The 14,732-nt window shown below is 64.3% G+C and overlaps 1 protein-coding gene across 1 annotated transcript; it reads right to left on the reverse strand.

Annotated features, from left to right (window-relative positions):
* Window positions 1-10,927: 10,927 nt before the first annotated feature.
* On the reverse strand, window positions 10,928-14,257 carry STAC3 (SH3 and cysteine rich domain 3). Its single transcript, XM_066207493.1, is given in 13 exon segments — window positions 10,928-11,027; window positions 11,259-11,396; window positions 11,536-11,587; window positions 11,837-11,931; window positions 12,054-12,103; window positions 12,305-12,371; window positions 12,474-12,565; window positions 12,681-12,756; window positions 12,975-13,072; window positions 13,225-13,393; window positions 13,395-13,487; window positions 13,865-13,931; window positions 14,214-14,257. Coding segments are annotated over 13 exon segments (1,116 nt in total). The 5' UTR covers window positions 14,234-14,257; the 3' UTR covers window position 10,928.
* Window positions 14,258-14,732: the final 475 nt, after the last annotated feature.

Consider the following 14,732-nt stretch of genomic DNA (forward strand, 5'->3'; position numbering starts at 1 on the left):
AAAAAATCGGGGATCCAACCAGGATCCTGGGGGGCACCCCGAGGGTCTGGGGTGGGGGGCACCCCGGGGCCCTGCAGTGCAGCTGCACGTCCCTGCACACGCACACGTGCACGGCCACGGACCCGCACATGCACGTGCACGGCCACAGACACACCTGCTCGGCATCCATATGGTCGCACACGTGAGACACACACGGAGGTGACATCGCACCAGCACCAGCGCAGGGGCTGGGGGGGGCCGAGGGGGCCGGGGGGGGGGGGGGGTCCGGGGGGGGGCGCCGGGGGTGGGGGGTTTGGAGCCCGCGGCTCTGCTGGCAGCTGCTGCGTTGGGTTATTTTACAACCCGCTCCAAAAATATTATTCAAGATGAAGGAGAATCACGGCTGCTGCGAGCGAGCGAGGGCCGTCGCCGGGAATTTATCACCTGGAATTGGGTGCCCCCCCTGGCACGGCGCTGTGATGAAGTGCTTCATTAATGGGAGATGCTGCGGCTCGGGATGAACGTGCCTGCACCTGAGCACACGCTTCCTCTGGCTGCCGGCCTCGGAGCTGAGCCTCCCCCACCCCACAGAGCCCCCCCCAGCTCCCTCCAGATCCACACATCCAATGGGAAAAGCTCACAGCCCCCCCAGACCCCTCCTGATCCACACATTTCGTGGATCAAATGCACAGCCCCACCAGACCCAGACCCCAATCCACACATTTCATGGATCAAACCCACAGCCCCACCAGACCCAGACCCCAATCCACACATTTCATGGATCAAACCCACAGCCCCACCAGACCCAGACCCCAATCCACACATTTCATGGATCAAATGCACAGCCCCTCCCTAAACCCCTCCCAGGCACAATCCACGGATGAAGTTCACAGAGCCCTCCCAGACCTTTCCTGATCTGCACACCCCATGGGATAAATCCACAGCCGCCCTGTTCCCATCCCAGCTCCGCACACCCCATGGGACAAGGTCACAACCGCCCCAGAACGCTCCTGCACATGGTCCATGGAACAAGTTCACAGCTGACCCAGACCTTTCTCGATCTGCACAACCCTTGGGTGAAGTTCCAGCTCCCCCAGATCCCTCCCAATCCATACAGTCAGGATCCCACCCAATCCTCAGGACAAGTTCCTGCCTTTCCAGATCCCTCCTGATCCACATGGAACGAGTCCAAGGCCTCCCGTCCCCTCCCAGCTCCACGCATCCCATGGGACAAAGTCACAACCCCTCCAGAGCCCTCCCAATCCCTAAATCCCTGGGGACAATCCCCAGCGCCCCCGGCACCCCTGGCCCTCCCACAACCTTTGGATGTGTCCCCATGTGACACAGGGTCACCTCTCGCTTCTCACAGGCCCTTTCCCTTGATCTGGTTCCACTCCCTGCCGAGCCATAGATCCCGTGGGATTTTGGCTTGGCGCGATGGAAACCGGCATAAAAAATTCATCCCGACTAAAGCAAACAAACAATAAACAAACAGCCGATAATTAAATGGAGAATTAATGGGATGGATTCCATAACCCCACAGAGCTGATCTCTGGGATCTGCCCTGTGGAGCAGGGGCTGGATCCCGGGCATCCCATGCTGCCTTCTGGGACTCCCGAGGGACACGAATGGGCGTCACACAGCAGCCCTATCGCAACACGTCGTGATGATTTGCACAGCCCGATAGTGGGGGAGCAGCCCCGACCCTACCAGATCCGCCTGCCTGGGGTCGGCAGGGCTGAGACAACGTGTGACATCACACCTGCCCCCTGACGTCACAGATGCCCATGACATCACAGCCCCTTCCTCGCTCCCACCCTGATCGCGCCCACCCAGGGCCCGGCACCATCCATCACCCATCGGGGCGCGGCGCCTGCAACTGGCACCGTCATTTAAGAGCCATTATCGACCTAATTCCTCACATTAATCACGGGAGCCGGCAGGAGGAGCATCAGGAGAGCCCAGCTCCGACCCGCAGCCGCGGCGGGGTGGGGGATCACCCCCAGATCCAGACACCCCCAGACCCTGAAACCCCAAGACTCTGCCTCCTCCAGACCTTGATACCCCCAAACACCAACACCCCCAGATCCTGACACCCTCCAGACCTTGATACCCCAAACACCAACACCCCCAGATCCTGACACCCCCCAGGCTGACTCCCCCAGACCTTGATACCCCAAACACCAACACCCCCAGATCCCGACACTCCCCCAGACCTTGATACCCCCAAACACCAACACCCCCAGATCCTGACACCCTCCAGACTTTGATACCCCAAACACCAACACCCCCAGATCCTGACACCCCCAAGGCTGACTCCCCCAGACCTTGATACCCCCAAACCTTGACATGCACAGACCATTGTTCTCCCAAACTCTGGCTTCCCCAGACCCTGAGTCCCCCACACCCCAGTGTTGCTGCAAAAGCCTCTCCCCAGCTGCCGAGGAGGTTTTGGGGAGATCCTGGGGAGCTGGGGGTGGTCCTGGGGAGCCACGGTGGTGTTCAGCTCAGCTGTGGCAGTGAAGCGATTCCTGGAACTGACCCCACAATTCCCCACCACCTCGGGCCCAGCCCGCACTATCGATTCTCTTTGCCATAATTCTCCACAGAAAAGCCCCAGCCCGGAGCTACGATTTCCCCGCCCGCGTTATAAATAACCGGGGTCAGCGGCTCCGAGGGCTGCGCCGCGCCACGCTACAATTTAATAAACAGAATGGCCTCGTCCTTCATCGTGACAAAGACACCGGTGGGGCCGGAGAGCAGCACACGGCTGCACATGGCTGGGACACGGCTGGGGCACGGACTCACATGGCTGGGACGTGGACACATGGCAGGGAACAGACATGGACACACAGCAGGGACATGGGGACATGCATGGCAGGGACACAGAAGTGGACACACAGCAGGGATATGGACATAGGGCAGGGACATGGACACACATGGCTGGGACATGGACACACATGGCTGGACATGGACACATGGCAGGGAACAGACATGGACACACAGCAAAGACATGGACACACGGCAGGGACATGAGGACACACATGGCAGGGACATGGGGACACACATGGCAGGGACATGGACACACACAGCTGGGACATGGACACATGGCAGGGACAGACACAGACACACAGCAGGAACATGGACACACCTCACTGGGACACACACACAGAGCTGGGACATGGATAACATGGCAGGGACACAGGCTGGAACACGTCTGGGACATGGACACTCACGGCTGGGACATGCATGCACAGGCTAACACACATCAGACACAAACAGTTGGGACATGAACATGCGACAGACACGGACACACATGGATGGGACACAGACACACCTGGGACACGCGTGAACACACCAGACACACCTGCACAGAGATCAGACACGTGCACACGCTGAGACACGAGTGCACAGGTGGGGACACGCACACCTGCCTCAGACACACGCACGGCGGGGACACACGCTTGGAGGGGACACACGCCCGGAGGGGACACAGCACGGCGGGGACAGCCGTGCACGGGGCGGCGCCGCCCCCGCGGGGTCTCGGCCCGGTCCCGCCCGGTGCCGCGCGGAGCCGCCCCGGGGCCTGCGGGAGGCCGGTGGTGCCCTCTGGTGGTGGCGGCGGGGCTCGGCCCGGGGGCACCGGCACCGGACCGGGACCGGGAAGGGGCTGCGGGGGCACCCGGCAGCGTGGGACGCGGCTGGACCCGTGCCCTTCTTCTCCTTCTCCTTCTCCTTCTTCTCCTTCTCATTCTCCTGCTGCTCCTTCTCCTTCAGTCCTTCTTTTTATTCTCCTCCTGCTCCTGCAGCTGGTGCAGGGACAGGAAACTTCCTGCAGCCCCAGCCCCCCATGAGCCATTCTGGTCCCAGAGCAGCCCCAGGACCCCCAGTACCAGGGCAGGGACCCCAACAACAAAGGGACCAACTCCCCCTCCATGGAAGCTGTCACCCCCAGCACAGCGTGAGGACCACCACGAGCAGGTCCGGGAGGTCCCATCTCCCACATCCTGGGGGCCGTGCTGAGCCCCCAGCACCCGTCCCCTCTCCAGCCCCCACATTTCCCCCGCCCCAGCCCTGCTGACTGATTCCAGAGCCTCCAAAATCAATTCCCATCCCCGCCAGGACACGCGAAGAAGGCAACAAATCACAGTGGCGGCTCCGCAGCCCCAGCGCCTCATTTTTCTTCCTGAACTCCATAATAAGAAATCAATGGCAGACGCTGAGCTCCCGGTGCGGCTCCCCCGGGATGGGCGGCAGCGGGTCCTCCCCCACCCCCAAATCCCGGGTTCCCCCACAGACCCCACTTCTGGCAGGGCCCACCCTGATGGGCAGTTCCCTTCTCCCTGCAGCTCCTTCCCTGGATCCTCAAAGGCTCCCCAGCCTCAGCTGCCAGGTGTGCTCAGCCCCCAGAGGTATCTGGGGGGACTGGGGAGCCCAAAAGGATCCCGGAAAAATCCTCCTGGGGTGGGGGATCCAAGCCCATCACGGAGCAGAGCAGAGGACAGCACCCAGCAGGTATTTCAGCCAGGCCCGCAGCACCGATGGGGGGGAGAGTGGGATCGAGGTGGAATCCACGGGACAAGTGGAACCCAGGGGAGGGTGGGATCCAGGGGGAGAGTTGGATGCAGGGGCCAGGTGGGCTCCAGGAAGAGAGCTGGATCCAGGAGGTGGGTGGAATCCAGAGGCGAATGGGATCCAGGGGATGGGTTGGATCCGGGGGTACAGGTGGGACCCACCGGGAAGATGGAATCCAGGGAACACGTGGAAACCAGGGAGAGGGTTGGATCCGGGGGCCAGGCGGCTCCACGCATCCTGCGGGCGCCGATCCGGGGCGGGGGGGGGGGCCGGGAGGGGGGTCCGGGCCGCTGTCAAGCAGCGGCACCAGCAGCTGCGGAAGGGTCTGGGCTGGGATTGCTGCTCCAATTAGCTGGAATCGTGCTTCCCCGCCGCGCCTGACACCGAAAAACCGACATAATTACCCGCAGCGACAGGGAAGGCAGGACCGCGGCTCTCGCCTAATTGAGTGTTTACAGCCTGCGCGGATGGGGGAAACAGCCCCCCAGACAAGCGAACCCCTCCCCCTCAGCCAGGGAAAACACGGGAGGGGGGGGGAACAGCCCCATCCCCCCGCACCGGGGCTCGCCCCATCCTCGCACCCCTCCCCTGGCCGTCCCCGTCCCTGTCCCCTGGTAGACAGGACAGGTGGCCCCTGCCAGCGCCGCCACCGGTCCTTCAGCTCCTGGTTGACTTGCAAATGCAGCCGCAGGAGCTGCAGGTCTCGCTCCTGTCAGCCGGGATGAAATCCCGAGGGGCAGCTCGGGGGGTCAGGCAGGCAGAAGCGTCCCCGAGGTGGTGATGGGGCACGGGGACACAGCCAGATGTGCCCCCGAGGTGGTGATGGGGCACGGGGACACAGCCAGATGTGCCCCCGAGGTGGTGATGGGGCACGGGGACACAGCCAGATGTGCCCCCGAGGTGGTGGTGGGGCACGGGGACAACCTGCCCAAGGACTGGATCCTCCTGCGGTGTGAAGACCCCGTCCCAAAGGGATGTGGCCGGTTTGGGGCTGGAGGGGCACACCAAGGGGATCTGTGTAGTGCCCCCCCCCTCCCCCAGTCTGTCACACCGTGCCACCTCCACCCCCCCCCCCCCCCCGGCGGACCGAGCTCCTGCCCAGCTGTTTTCTCCTCGTTAATTTTTAATGAGCGGGATGAGAATTCAGCATCACGGCCCCCATAACAATGAGCAGCGGTGCCACCCTCCGGGCGCTGGGAGGCAGCCGGGGCCAGAGGGCTCCGAAGGGGGCACGGCCGGGGCTCACCCCGCTGCGGCCGCCGCCTCCGGAATGGGAACGGGAATGGGAACGGGAATCTGCTCCTGCACGGCGAGCGCAGGGCACTGAGCTGGGCACACGCGTGCCAACACGCCTGTGGAGATGCCCGGGAATAACAGGGCAGGGACGTACAGGTGTGGAAATCCAGGGATCAACGTGACACCCCCCACCCCAAGTTTGACACGCCGGGTCCCTGCAGCGTCCCCCACCCCAGCAGTGGTGTCACCCCTGCTCTTGGCTTTCCCCCCACCCCCCAGAACCACCTGTGGGATGTGACATCTGGGGGAAAAGGGGCTTTTTGCTCTATCCCACAACTGGGGGTACTGGGAGAGGGTGTGGGGTGCGCTGAGCCCAATCCAGGCACCTGAGCCCACCCCATGGATGCTCCCCAGCATTCTGGTGTCACCACCGAGGGACCCCAAACCAGGCTGGAGGGGGAGAGGAGGGGGGGCCAGCCCCTCCAGACGTCTGCCACTGCCTGATGTGCCCAACTGGAATCGCTAATTCCAATAAAGCCAAGCTAGATTAATTTTCATTTCCCCATGCAAATCAGCGCTAATTAGGATGGATTTAGTTCACCTCACAGGGGCTGTGGGGACAGAGGCTGCGGCGGCCGTGCGCCCCAGCCAGGCTTTGGGGGGTTCATCCTCCGTCAAGGATTTGGGAGGATGGATCCCGATGGATTTGGGGGGGTCAAGAGCCGGGAGCGGGGGCAGCAGGAAGGCAGGGATTGATCCAGATGCTCTGTCCATCCTCAGGACCCTCCCCAGGTCTCCTCCCTGCTCCCCAGGAGCCAGAGCTGCCCCAAAGCTCGTCCCTGCCTCGAGGAGCGCCCGAGGGGGCATCACCGGACCACTGCAGGCACACAGGGGTGCCAGCGAGACAAAGGGGGGGGCTCACCACCCAAAAACCTCGGCCTGTCAGGGATCCAGGGCTGAAAGCACAGCAGGGGCTGGGGGGGGTGGGTCCTCGGGAGCCCCTCTCTACCACCCGCCTTGGAATGCAGGGGTGGGGTCTGTGCTGCCCTGCGCGGGGGTCCCGGCAGGGTGCGACCACCCCTGGGTGCCTGGGTGTGCCCCGCTCTGCAGCGGGGTGGGGTGACAGCGCATTCCCTCCCTCCCCCCCCCCCCCCCCCCCATTTTTTTCAGATTCTGCTTTCGCCTCCTTCTTTGCCAAATATTTAACTAATCCCCGCTGCCCGCGGGCTCCTGCTTGCGCAGGTTGTTGTGGAGCCAGGAAAGATGCGGCTGCCTCAGAACAGAGGTGCTGCAGACGGGACCCCCCCCCCAGGCTCAGAACTGGTCCCCCAAAAAAAGGGCTGGCGCACCTGAAGACCCCGCAGCCCTGGCACCGCCGAGAGCGGTGCCCAGGATTTGGGGTACAGCCCGGCTGGCCCAGACCCCAACACCGGCACCCCCCAGCCCTGTCTGCAGCCCCCAAATCTGAGGGGGGATGTTCTGAGGGGATGTGAGAAGCTGTGCACGAGTGTGAGAGGCTCTGATGCCCCCCAAAATCTGCCTTTCCTGATGCCCCTCACCCCTAACGCACAGCCCAAGAACCCCCGAACTCCTCTGTCCCCCCACCCAGGCCCTGGAGCAGCCTGAGAGGGGCAGGGGGGGCACTGCCCCATCTCCCTAAATCAGCCGGGGACAGAGAGAAGGGGCTTTGGGGAGGATTGTGGGGGTCTGTGAGGTCTGTGGGGGGCTTCAGGGGGTTGTGAGGGGCACTGAGGTGCTGGGGAGAGCTGTAGGAGTTTTCGGGGGGCTCGGAGGGACTCTCTGCCGTGCCGTGGAGGGGACCGCCCGTGGCAAACAGCCAGCGGCGGTGGCTGCTCCTGCCCTCATTAAATCCCCCGTAACGAGCTCCGAGCCCCGGGGCCCTGCCGGACTCGGGTCATTAGGGCTGACAAGGAGCTGTCACAGTGGGAGACGTGGCGTGTGTGTCCCCAGCCACGGCACAGGCAGTGGGGACCCCAGGGGGGGCACCCCAACCCCCGCCCCTGCCCTCGGAGCCGGCTGGGGAGGTCCGTGTGTGCCCCCCCCCGGGGGCCGGAGCGCGATCGGATCCTCTCCCTGCCCGCCTTGGGAGTGGGGTGGGGGGGCGCAGAGGGTCTGTGGGGATCCCGAGGCTCCCCCGGCAGCACCTGGAGGAGAGGAAGAGGAAGGAGAGAGGAGAAAGGAACGGAAAGTACAGGGGGGAAAGGGAAAGGGAGCGGGACAGGAGCCCTGCCGAGCCTTGGGCCCCCCCACTCCGAGCTCCTTTTCCAGAGCCCGGCGGAGCCGCGAGCGGTGGAGGAGGATGAGGAGCAAACCCCCCCCCCCCCCCCCACTCTCCTCGCTCCAGTCCCTAAAGAAGAGGATGAGGAGAGGATCCCACCCCTCTCCAGTCCCTCAGGAAGAGGATGAGGAGGCAGAACCCCCCCCCCCCCCACCCCAGCCCCCGGCAGAGCCGCCCCTCCCCGGGAGCTCCGGGCACAGATAAGGAGCCCCGGTGCTCCCCGGGGCGCGTTTAATCTGGGACAGGACAGTTATTGGATAAATACCATGAATATGGAAATTGCATTTATGCTGATTTATGGCCCGGGGGGGGGGGGGGGGGGGGCGGGGGGGCAGGTGGGGAGCGCAGACGCTTTAGTTTACTTTAATCCATTTATTTCCCTGCCTGGAGATGGAGAACCAGCTCCAAGCGCTGCATCTGCTGCTCCCTGTCCTCCGTGCGCCTCAGAAAGGGGGTGCAGGAGGGGGTGCCCCCACCCTCGCATCCCGGAGCCGCCACCCCGGGATGATGTATGGATCTGGCACGAGACCGGTGGGATTTCAATTAATTCCTGGGCCTCGCAGACTCCTGACCTTTCATGGGATGCGGAGAGAAATGGAGGTGATTAATCTGGAGGTCAGGGGGGCTCCTCCAGCCGAATCCCTGTGGTGTGTTCCGTGGGGTGGGGTGGGGAGTTGGGGAGTAACCCCTTCGCCTAAGGAGGAGCAGGGAGATGCCGAGTGTCCCCGAGGCGGGAGGGGACAGCCAGGTCACAGCCAGGCTGGGAGCACCAGGAACGGGAAAACCACGGGAAAAGAGGAAAAAAACAAACCCTAAAGTGCTCAGCAGCCATAATACGGGGGGTGGAAAATCCCATCCCAGCCCTCTCCTCAGCCCATCCACCGCGGCGTGCCCCTCACATCCATCCGGGAGGCAGCGGGAGCTGCGATGTGAGGAGGGGGATGCACCTTTTAATTCCCTATTAACTGCTGATCAATCCAATTAGCTGCTGGCTGTAATGAAGGGCAGCTGCTTGGCTGGGGCCAGCTCTCTCTCCCTCCCAAAACACATCCCAAAATGCATCCGAAAATGCATCCCAAAACGCATCGCACCCTGGCATCCCACCAGGAGCCGGCAGGGAAGGGGGCTGGGGGGTGGGAGGCTGATAGAAGGTGTTTTACCCAATTTTCCAGCTGACTCTAATTAAGTTGTTCTCTTCAGCTGTTAAATTAGCCAGAGCCCTCCCCCCTTCCCAGGGTGGTTCCCCCCCTTTCCCTCCCCACCGCCCAGATGCAGCAAATCAGCTGCTCCCCCCCTCCGCCTTTCCCCCCCCCTCCCGCAGGGCTCCGCAAATAAATAAATAGACAATCCCGGGAAAATTAACCGTGTGAGGAGCCGCAAATGAGGTGGAAAATTTTAATGGTTCGGCATTTAAAGCTGTGTGACAGGAGGGAAGGGGAGGGGAGGAAGGAGGGAGGGAGGTCAGTCCCGAGGACTGCCCGCCTCTCACCCCCACCTCGCACCCCCTCATTTCCATCATTCCCGGAGCAGCATCTCCGGTACTTGGGGTGCTGGGAATGGGGGGGACACCCCCAGTGTGGGGGTCACACAGCTGCTTCCCTCCCCCCCGGGGTTCCCTGTACCCCCCATAACCCCTCAGCAGTCCCGGCTGGGCCCCACGGAGTGGAGGAGAACACGGGGACCCCTCCGCATGCCCCTCCCCTCCCCCTTCCCCCCAATTCCGTGCCCGGTACCGGGGTGGGGGCTGCCCCAAGAGCCGCCCGCCAGGGGGCGCCGCTGCCTCCCCTCCTAATTTGCATATTTTTGCATACAGCGACGCCGCGCGGCGTGTCGGCAGCGCCCCCTCGCGGCGGAGCCGGGGAAGCCGGGCCACACCCACTCCTCAGGCCCCGCCCACTCCTCCCGCCCGTCGCCGTGGCTACCGCTGACGTCACGAAGCCGTGACGTCACGGGCCCCGGGCACCTGTTCCTGGCTCGGCGCCCGCCCCCGCCGCGCTCCAAGGTCTCGTCCTGTCCCCCGGCACCGTCACCTGTCGCCCGCCGCCCCTATTCGGGCCTCGCCGGGCCCCGCGCCAGCGCTCCGCCCCATGCCCTCCCACCGCCCGTGCCCGGCTGAAACCCCGCTGGGGGCCACCGGCACCCCCACAGTGACCAGTGACAGCCCCCCCACCGCCGCCCTCCCAGGGGTCCCCCCCAACGGCGGGCACTGGCACCCCAACAGTGGCACCTCCCAAGGAGACATCGATGCCCCCACAGTGACCCCCCCCGGAGCGGGGACCACCGGCCCCCCCCAGAGTGCCCCACCCCATAAAATCCACACTGGAGAGCGGGGGTGGGCACAGCCATGTATTGCCAAAACCCGGGAGCAGCGGGGCAGGACCCCCCCCGAACCTCCCCGCAGCACCCGGTGTCCCCCCACTCTGTCGGGGGGGGGGCTCCACAGCGAGTCTGGGGGTGCCCCCTGCTTGCATCCAGTGTCTCTGGAGGCACCAAAACCTCCCACGGGGGAGGAGCCCTTGGAGCACCTCCTGTCCCCCCATCCTGCCCCGGTCCTGGGGAGGACGACAGTCCCCCAGGGACACCCCAGGGACCCCATTGCTGCAGGCAGCAGGAATGGGGGTGCCCTTCCCTGACCCCATACCTGTCCCGCAGCCAGGGCCCCCCATCCCAACGCCGGGGTCCTTCCATTCCCCATCCCGAGGGTCCCCCGTCCCCATCCCGTGGGTGTCCCCGTCCCCATCCCTGCCCTGCAGCCGTTCTCTCCGTCCCTGTCCCCATCCCCGCCCCGCAGCCAGAGTCTCTCCGCCCCATCCCAGGGGTCCCCACCCCGCAGCCCCCCTCAGATCTCCTCCAGGAAGTCCACAGGGAACAGCCCCACTTTGCGGCCGGTGAAAACTTTGACGTAACCGTTCACCTCCTCTCCCTTCTGCACCACGATCTGCGGGCGAGAGGGGATCGGGTGAGACCCCCGGGACCCCCCCCAGAGCAGGGGGAACCCCCCAGAGCAGGGGGAACCCCAGGTTTGGAGGGGTCGGGGCAGAATAGGTCTCATCCAAGGGGCTGGGGGAGGCGGGAAGTGGTGGGATATGATGTTGGTCATGGAGTACAGAGATGGGGGGCTTGGAGGGGGGGGCTGGGTGGTGATGGAGGGGGGGGGGTCTCATCTCACCTGATCCTTCTTGAGCGTGATCTGCCCGATCTCCCGGTTGCCCACGAAGGAACGCGTCACTTTATGCACCCGCTCGCCTGCCCGCACCCGGATGATGAAGTTGGGCGGGAAATACCCGATTTTCTCACCGATCTTCCCCTGGAAGGAGGCAGTGGGGGTGATTGGAGCCAATCTGGGGGTCCCAGATCCACCCTTCCCCCCGCCAGGCTGGGAGCTGATAGCAGGTTTGGGTGCCCCCCTTGCAGTGCCACAAGCTTTCCCAGCACTCCGGCCTTACCCTCCACCACTCCTCGTTGGAGTCATCGACCACCGTGATCTTCTCCCCCGGTCTGGAAGGGAAGGAAGGGATCTCTGAGGGGGGGCAGGACCCCCAGCCATGGGAGACCCCAAGGAAAATCTCTTTTCCTTCAGAATCGGCTCCTCCAGCCCCGTATCTGGCACGGGGCACATGCAGCCCCTGGGCTCAGGGACAGGCAGGTCCTGCACAGAGCAGCTCAGCCTTGGGAAATCCATGGAACCACATCAATCCAAACCCCAAAAGCCTTGGGAAAGAGCCCAGGACAAGGCTGGGAACTCACGGGAAGTCCAGGTCATCCTTCTCCAGGGCTTTGAAGCGATAAAGTGCCACGAAATAGTGGGACTGCAGGAAGCCCCCTGGCTGCGGCTTCTTGCTCTGAGGGGGGACACGGTGGAGTTTGTAGTCCCACAGGCTGCAGATAGCCCTGAGGATCCCAGCAGGGAGATCCCACGGGCTCTGCTCAAGGCTTTGGGGTGCAGGGCGAGGATGAGGGGTACCTTGTCGTCTGTTGGGCTCTTCTCAGCCTTCTTGTCCCCTTCAGAGGCACCTGGGAACGGGAGGAGGGGGTCACACCTCTCCTGGTGGTGCCTCTCGAGGGTCTTCTCAGCCAACACAGATGCAGTGAGAGCCCCAGAGAACTGGGGACCCTGTTTCTGCAGGGCAGACCCACCCGGGTGACCCAAACACAGCCAGGGGCTCCCTCCCTGTCCCATGGGCTCAGCCCCCCAACCCTCAGCCCCGCGCTCACCACCCTCAGCTTTGCTCCCCACCGGCTTCGTGGCCTCTGTCTCCTCGTCCATCATCGCAGCCAAGGGCTGGAAGGCAGAGAGACCTCTCAGAGGGGGCGGAGTGGGGGGTCACTGGGGTGCTGGCACCGCACCGGCAGGAATTTGGCGAGAGCCCGACCCCACACTCACGTTCTTCTTGTCGTCCTGCCCCTTTTTGCGCTCCTTGTTGGCCATGATGACGCCCGTCCGCAGCGTCTCGAACACGGGGTCGCTCCTGTTCGCTGCGGGGGCAGGGGAATGGTGAGGACGGGGGGGGGGTCAGGGGTGGGACACGAGGGGTTGGGACACCCCGGGGTGGGGAGCAAGGGGACGGGGCAGCCCAGCACGGGGACTTACCGAGCTGGTCCTTGGTGCCGGCGTACTGCTGGTCGCTGTAGAGGGGGGAGCTGTACGCCCGGCGGAACCCGGGCGGCTGGGAGGAGAGAGGGGGTGGGGGATCAGAGCATCAGCCACCCCCCGAACCCACGGGCCACCTGTCAGAGCTGGGGGGACCCCGAGAAGGGGATGCCGGGGTCCCCCTCAGAGCCAGGAAATGACAGAGGTGGTGGCACCTGCGTCCTGCTCGCGGGGGCCGAGGTGTGCCCGACCTGGGGGGCTGGAGGTGGGGGGGGGGGGGGGGGTGGCACTCACGATCTTGCCGAAGCAACGCTGCATCTCCACGTAGGACTGGCAGTGGTGGTGGATGTTGGTTTTGCAGTTCTTGCACCTCAGGCCAAATTTGTTGTTGACTGGCAGTGGGGGGGGTGGAAAGGAGAGGGAATGTGACACTGCAGCTGTGAAACGGCCGGGACAGAGCCCTGGGCAGCCCTGGCCCCCAGCCCCAGCCGTACCCGTGACCCCCCAGCCCTGCCCCATGGCCCCCAGCCCCCTCAGGACTCACGGACGATCATGCGGGCACAAACGTCACAGAATTTGGGCTTTTTGAAGTAATGATCTTTGAACTTGTGGGGTTTGTCATTAACAAGTTTCTCGGGTTCGGGAGGGGGCTCGGGCTCTTCCTCCTCTTCCTCCTCTTCGTCATCCTCGTAGATGTAGTAGATGGGTCCCCCCCGAGGGGCTGACCAGCTCCCCGTTGGGCTGAGGCTCCGGCGCCGGCTCCTCCTTGGGCTTCCGCTGGAAAAGTTGCTTCAGCTTCTGCAGCTGCTGGGCCGGAGAGGACGGATGGTGTGTGGGGGAGGCAGGAGAGCAAAGACCCTGTGCCCGGCTCCTTGCCCCAGCGCCTCGACCTAGAGAGCCCCTCCACAAGCAGGAGGAGACTCCAGGAATGCTCTGAAGATGGGGACCCTCCTCCCAGTCCCGTGAAGTCTCCACAAAAGAGGAAGCTGTGATTTCCTGAGCACCTCAGGGGTGTGGGCACTCCAGGGAAATGCCAAGCTGGGAAATGCCCACCCAACACCCGGCTGGATCAGGGTCCCACCAGGCACCCCAGGCCTCCCAAAGCCTCCTGGGGCTGCGGCAGGATGATGATAGAGAGGGGGCTTCCCCCACCCACCCAAACTGCCCTGTGGGCACCCACTTACCCGGCTCTTAGGTTTCCCACCTGAAGCAGGTGAAGCTGGTGGCTCTGGCACTTCCTTCTCCGTCATGCTGCAAGGTGAAGAGACGGAGATGGCTTTGGCTGGGGCAGTTCCAGCTGCAGGAGCCCAGCAAGGGCTCTGAAGTGGTCAGACCCTGCTGGGTGGGCAGTGCCTCCCCTTCCCCTGCTCGTCCAGCAGCCTCTGGCCTGGCGAGGGCTGGTTCTGTCCCGGAGAGCCCCAGGGCCAGGCTGGAGGAGGTCGGTGCCCAGCCCAGAGCGCGGCACATCCGCTGACTCGGGGACTCGGTGCCAAGTGCTGCGAGCCAGCCCCTGGGCCATCTGCACGTGCCCACCTTAGCCTGGACATCTCCATCTCCCCGTGAAACTGCAAACGGTGCCGCCCTCAGATGAGCAAACGGGCGACACATCATCCGGCTTTCGGCTGCCGCCGGGGCAGGACCTGCTCCCGCATCCCCCAAACCATCCCGCACAAAGCCCTCCCCGCACTTCCACCCAGACCTCACTCTTTTTGGTGATACCCACCCGCCAGAGCCCCCTCCAGCCCCCGTGGAAACCAGCCAGGAAAACCAGCAGGAAGCAGCAATGGGAGCGCTGGGGTGAGGGGCACTGCAGGAATGGGGCACCCCAAGGTCCTGCAGCAGCGGGGGAGGGGGCAGGGTGGGCACAGCCGCTGTAAGGGGGGCACACATGGGGCACTCACCCTGTGCTTGGAGGTCTCGTCCTGCGCTGAAGAAGCTCCCGAAGGGCGGCCGGTGCCGGGGCCCCGTTGGCCGCAAAGCCCCCAGCCCTCCGTGCCGGGTGCGCGGGGAGGGCGGCAGCCCCGGTCCCGTGGCGAGCGGAGTGACAGGACA

The sequence above is a fragment of the Chamaea fasciata genome, unplaced genomic scaffold (assembly GCF_029207755.1).
Source record: "Chamaea fasciata isolate MVZ Bird 193981 ecotype frontalis unplaced genomic scaffold, bChaFas1.0.hap1 SCAF_41, whole genome shotgun sequence".
In the NCBI taxonomy this organism is placed as follows: domain Eukaryota; kingdom Metazoa; phylum Chordata; class Aves; order Passeriformes; family Sylviidae; genus Chamaea; species Chamaea fasciata.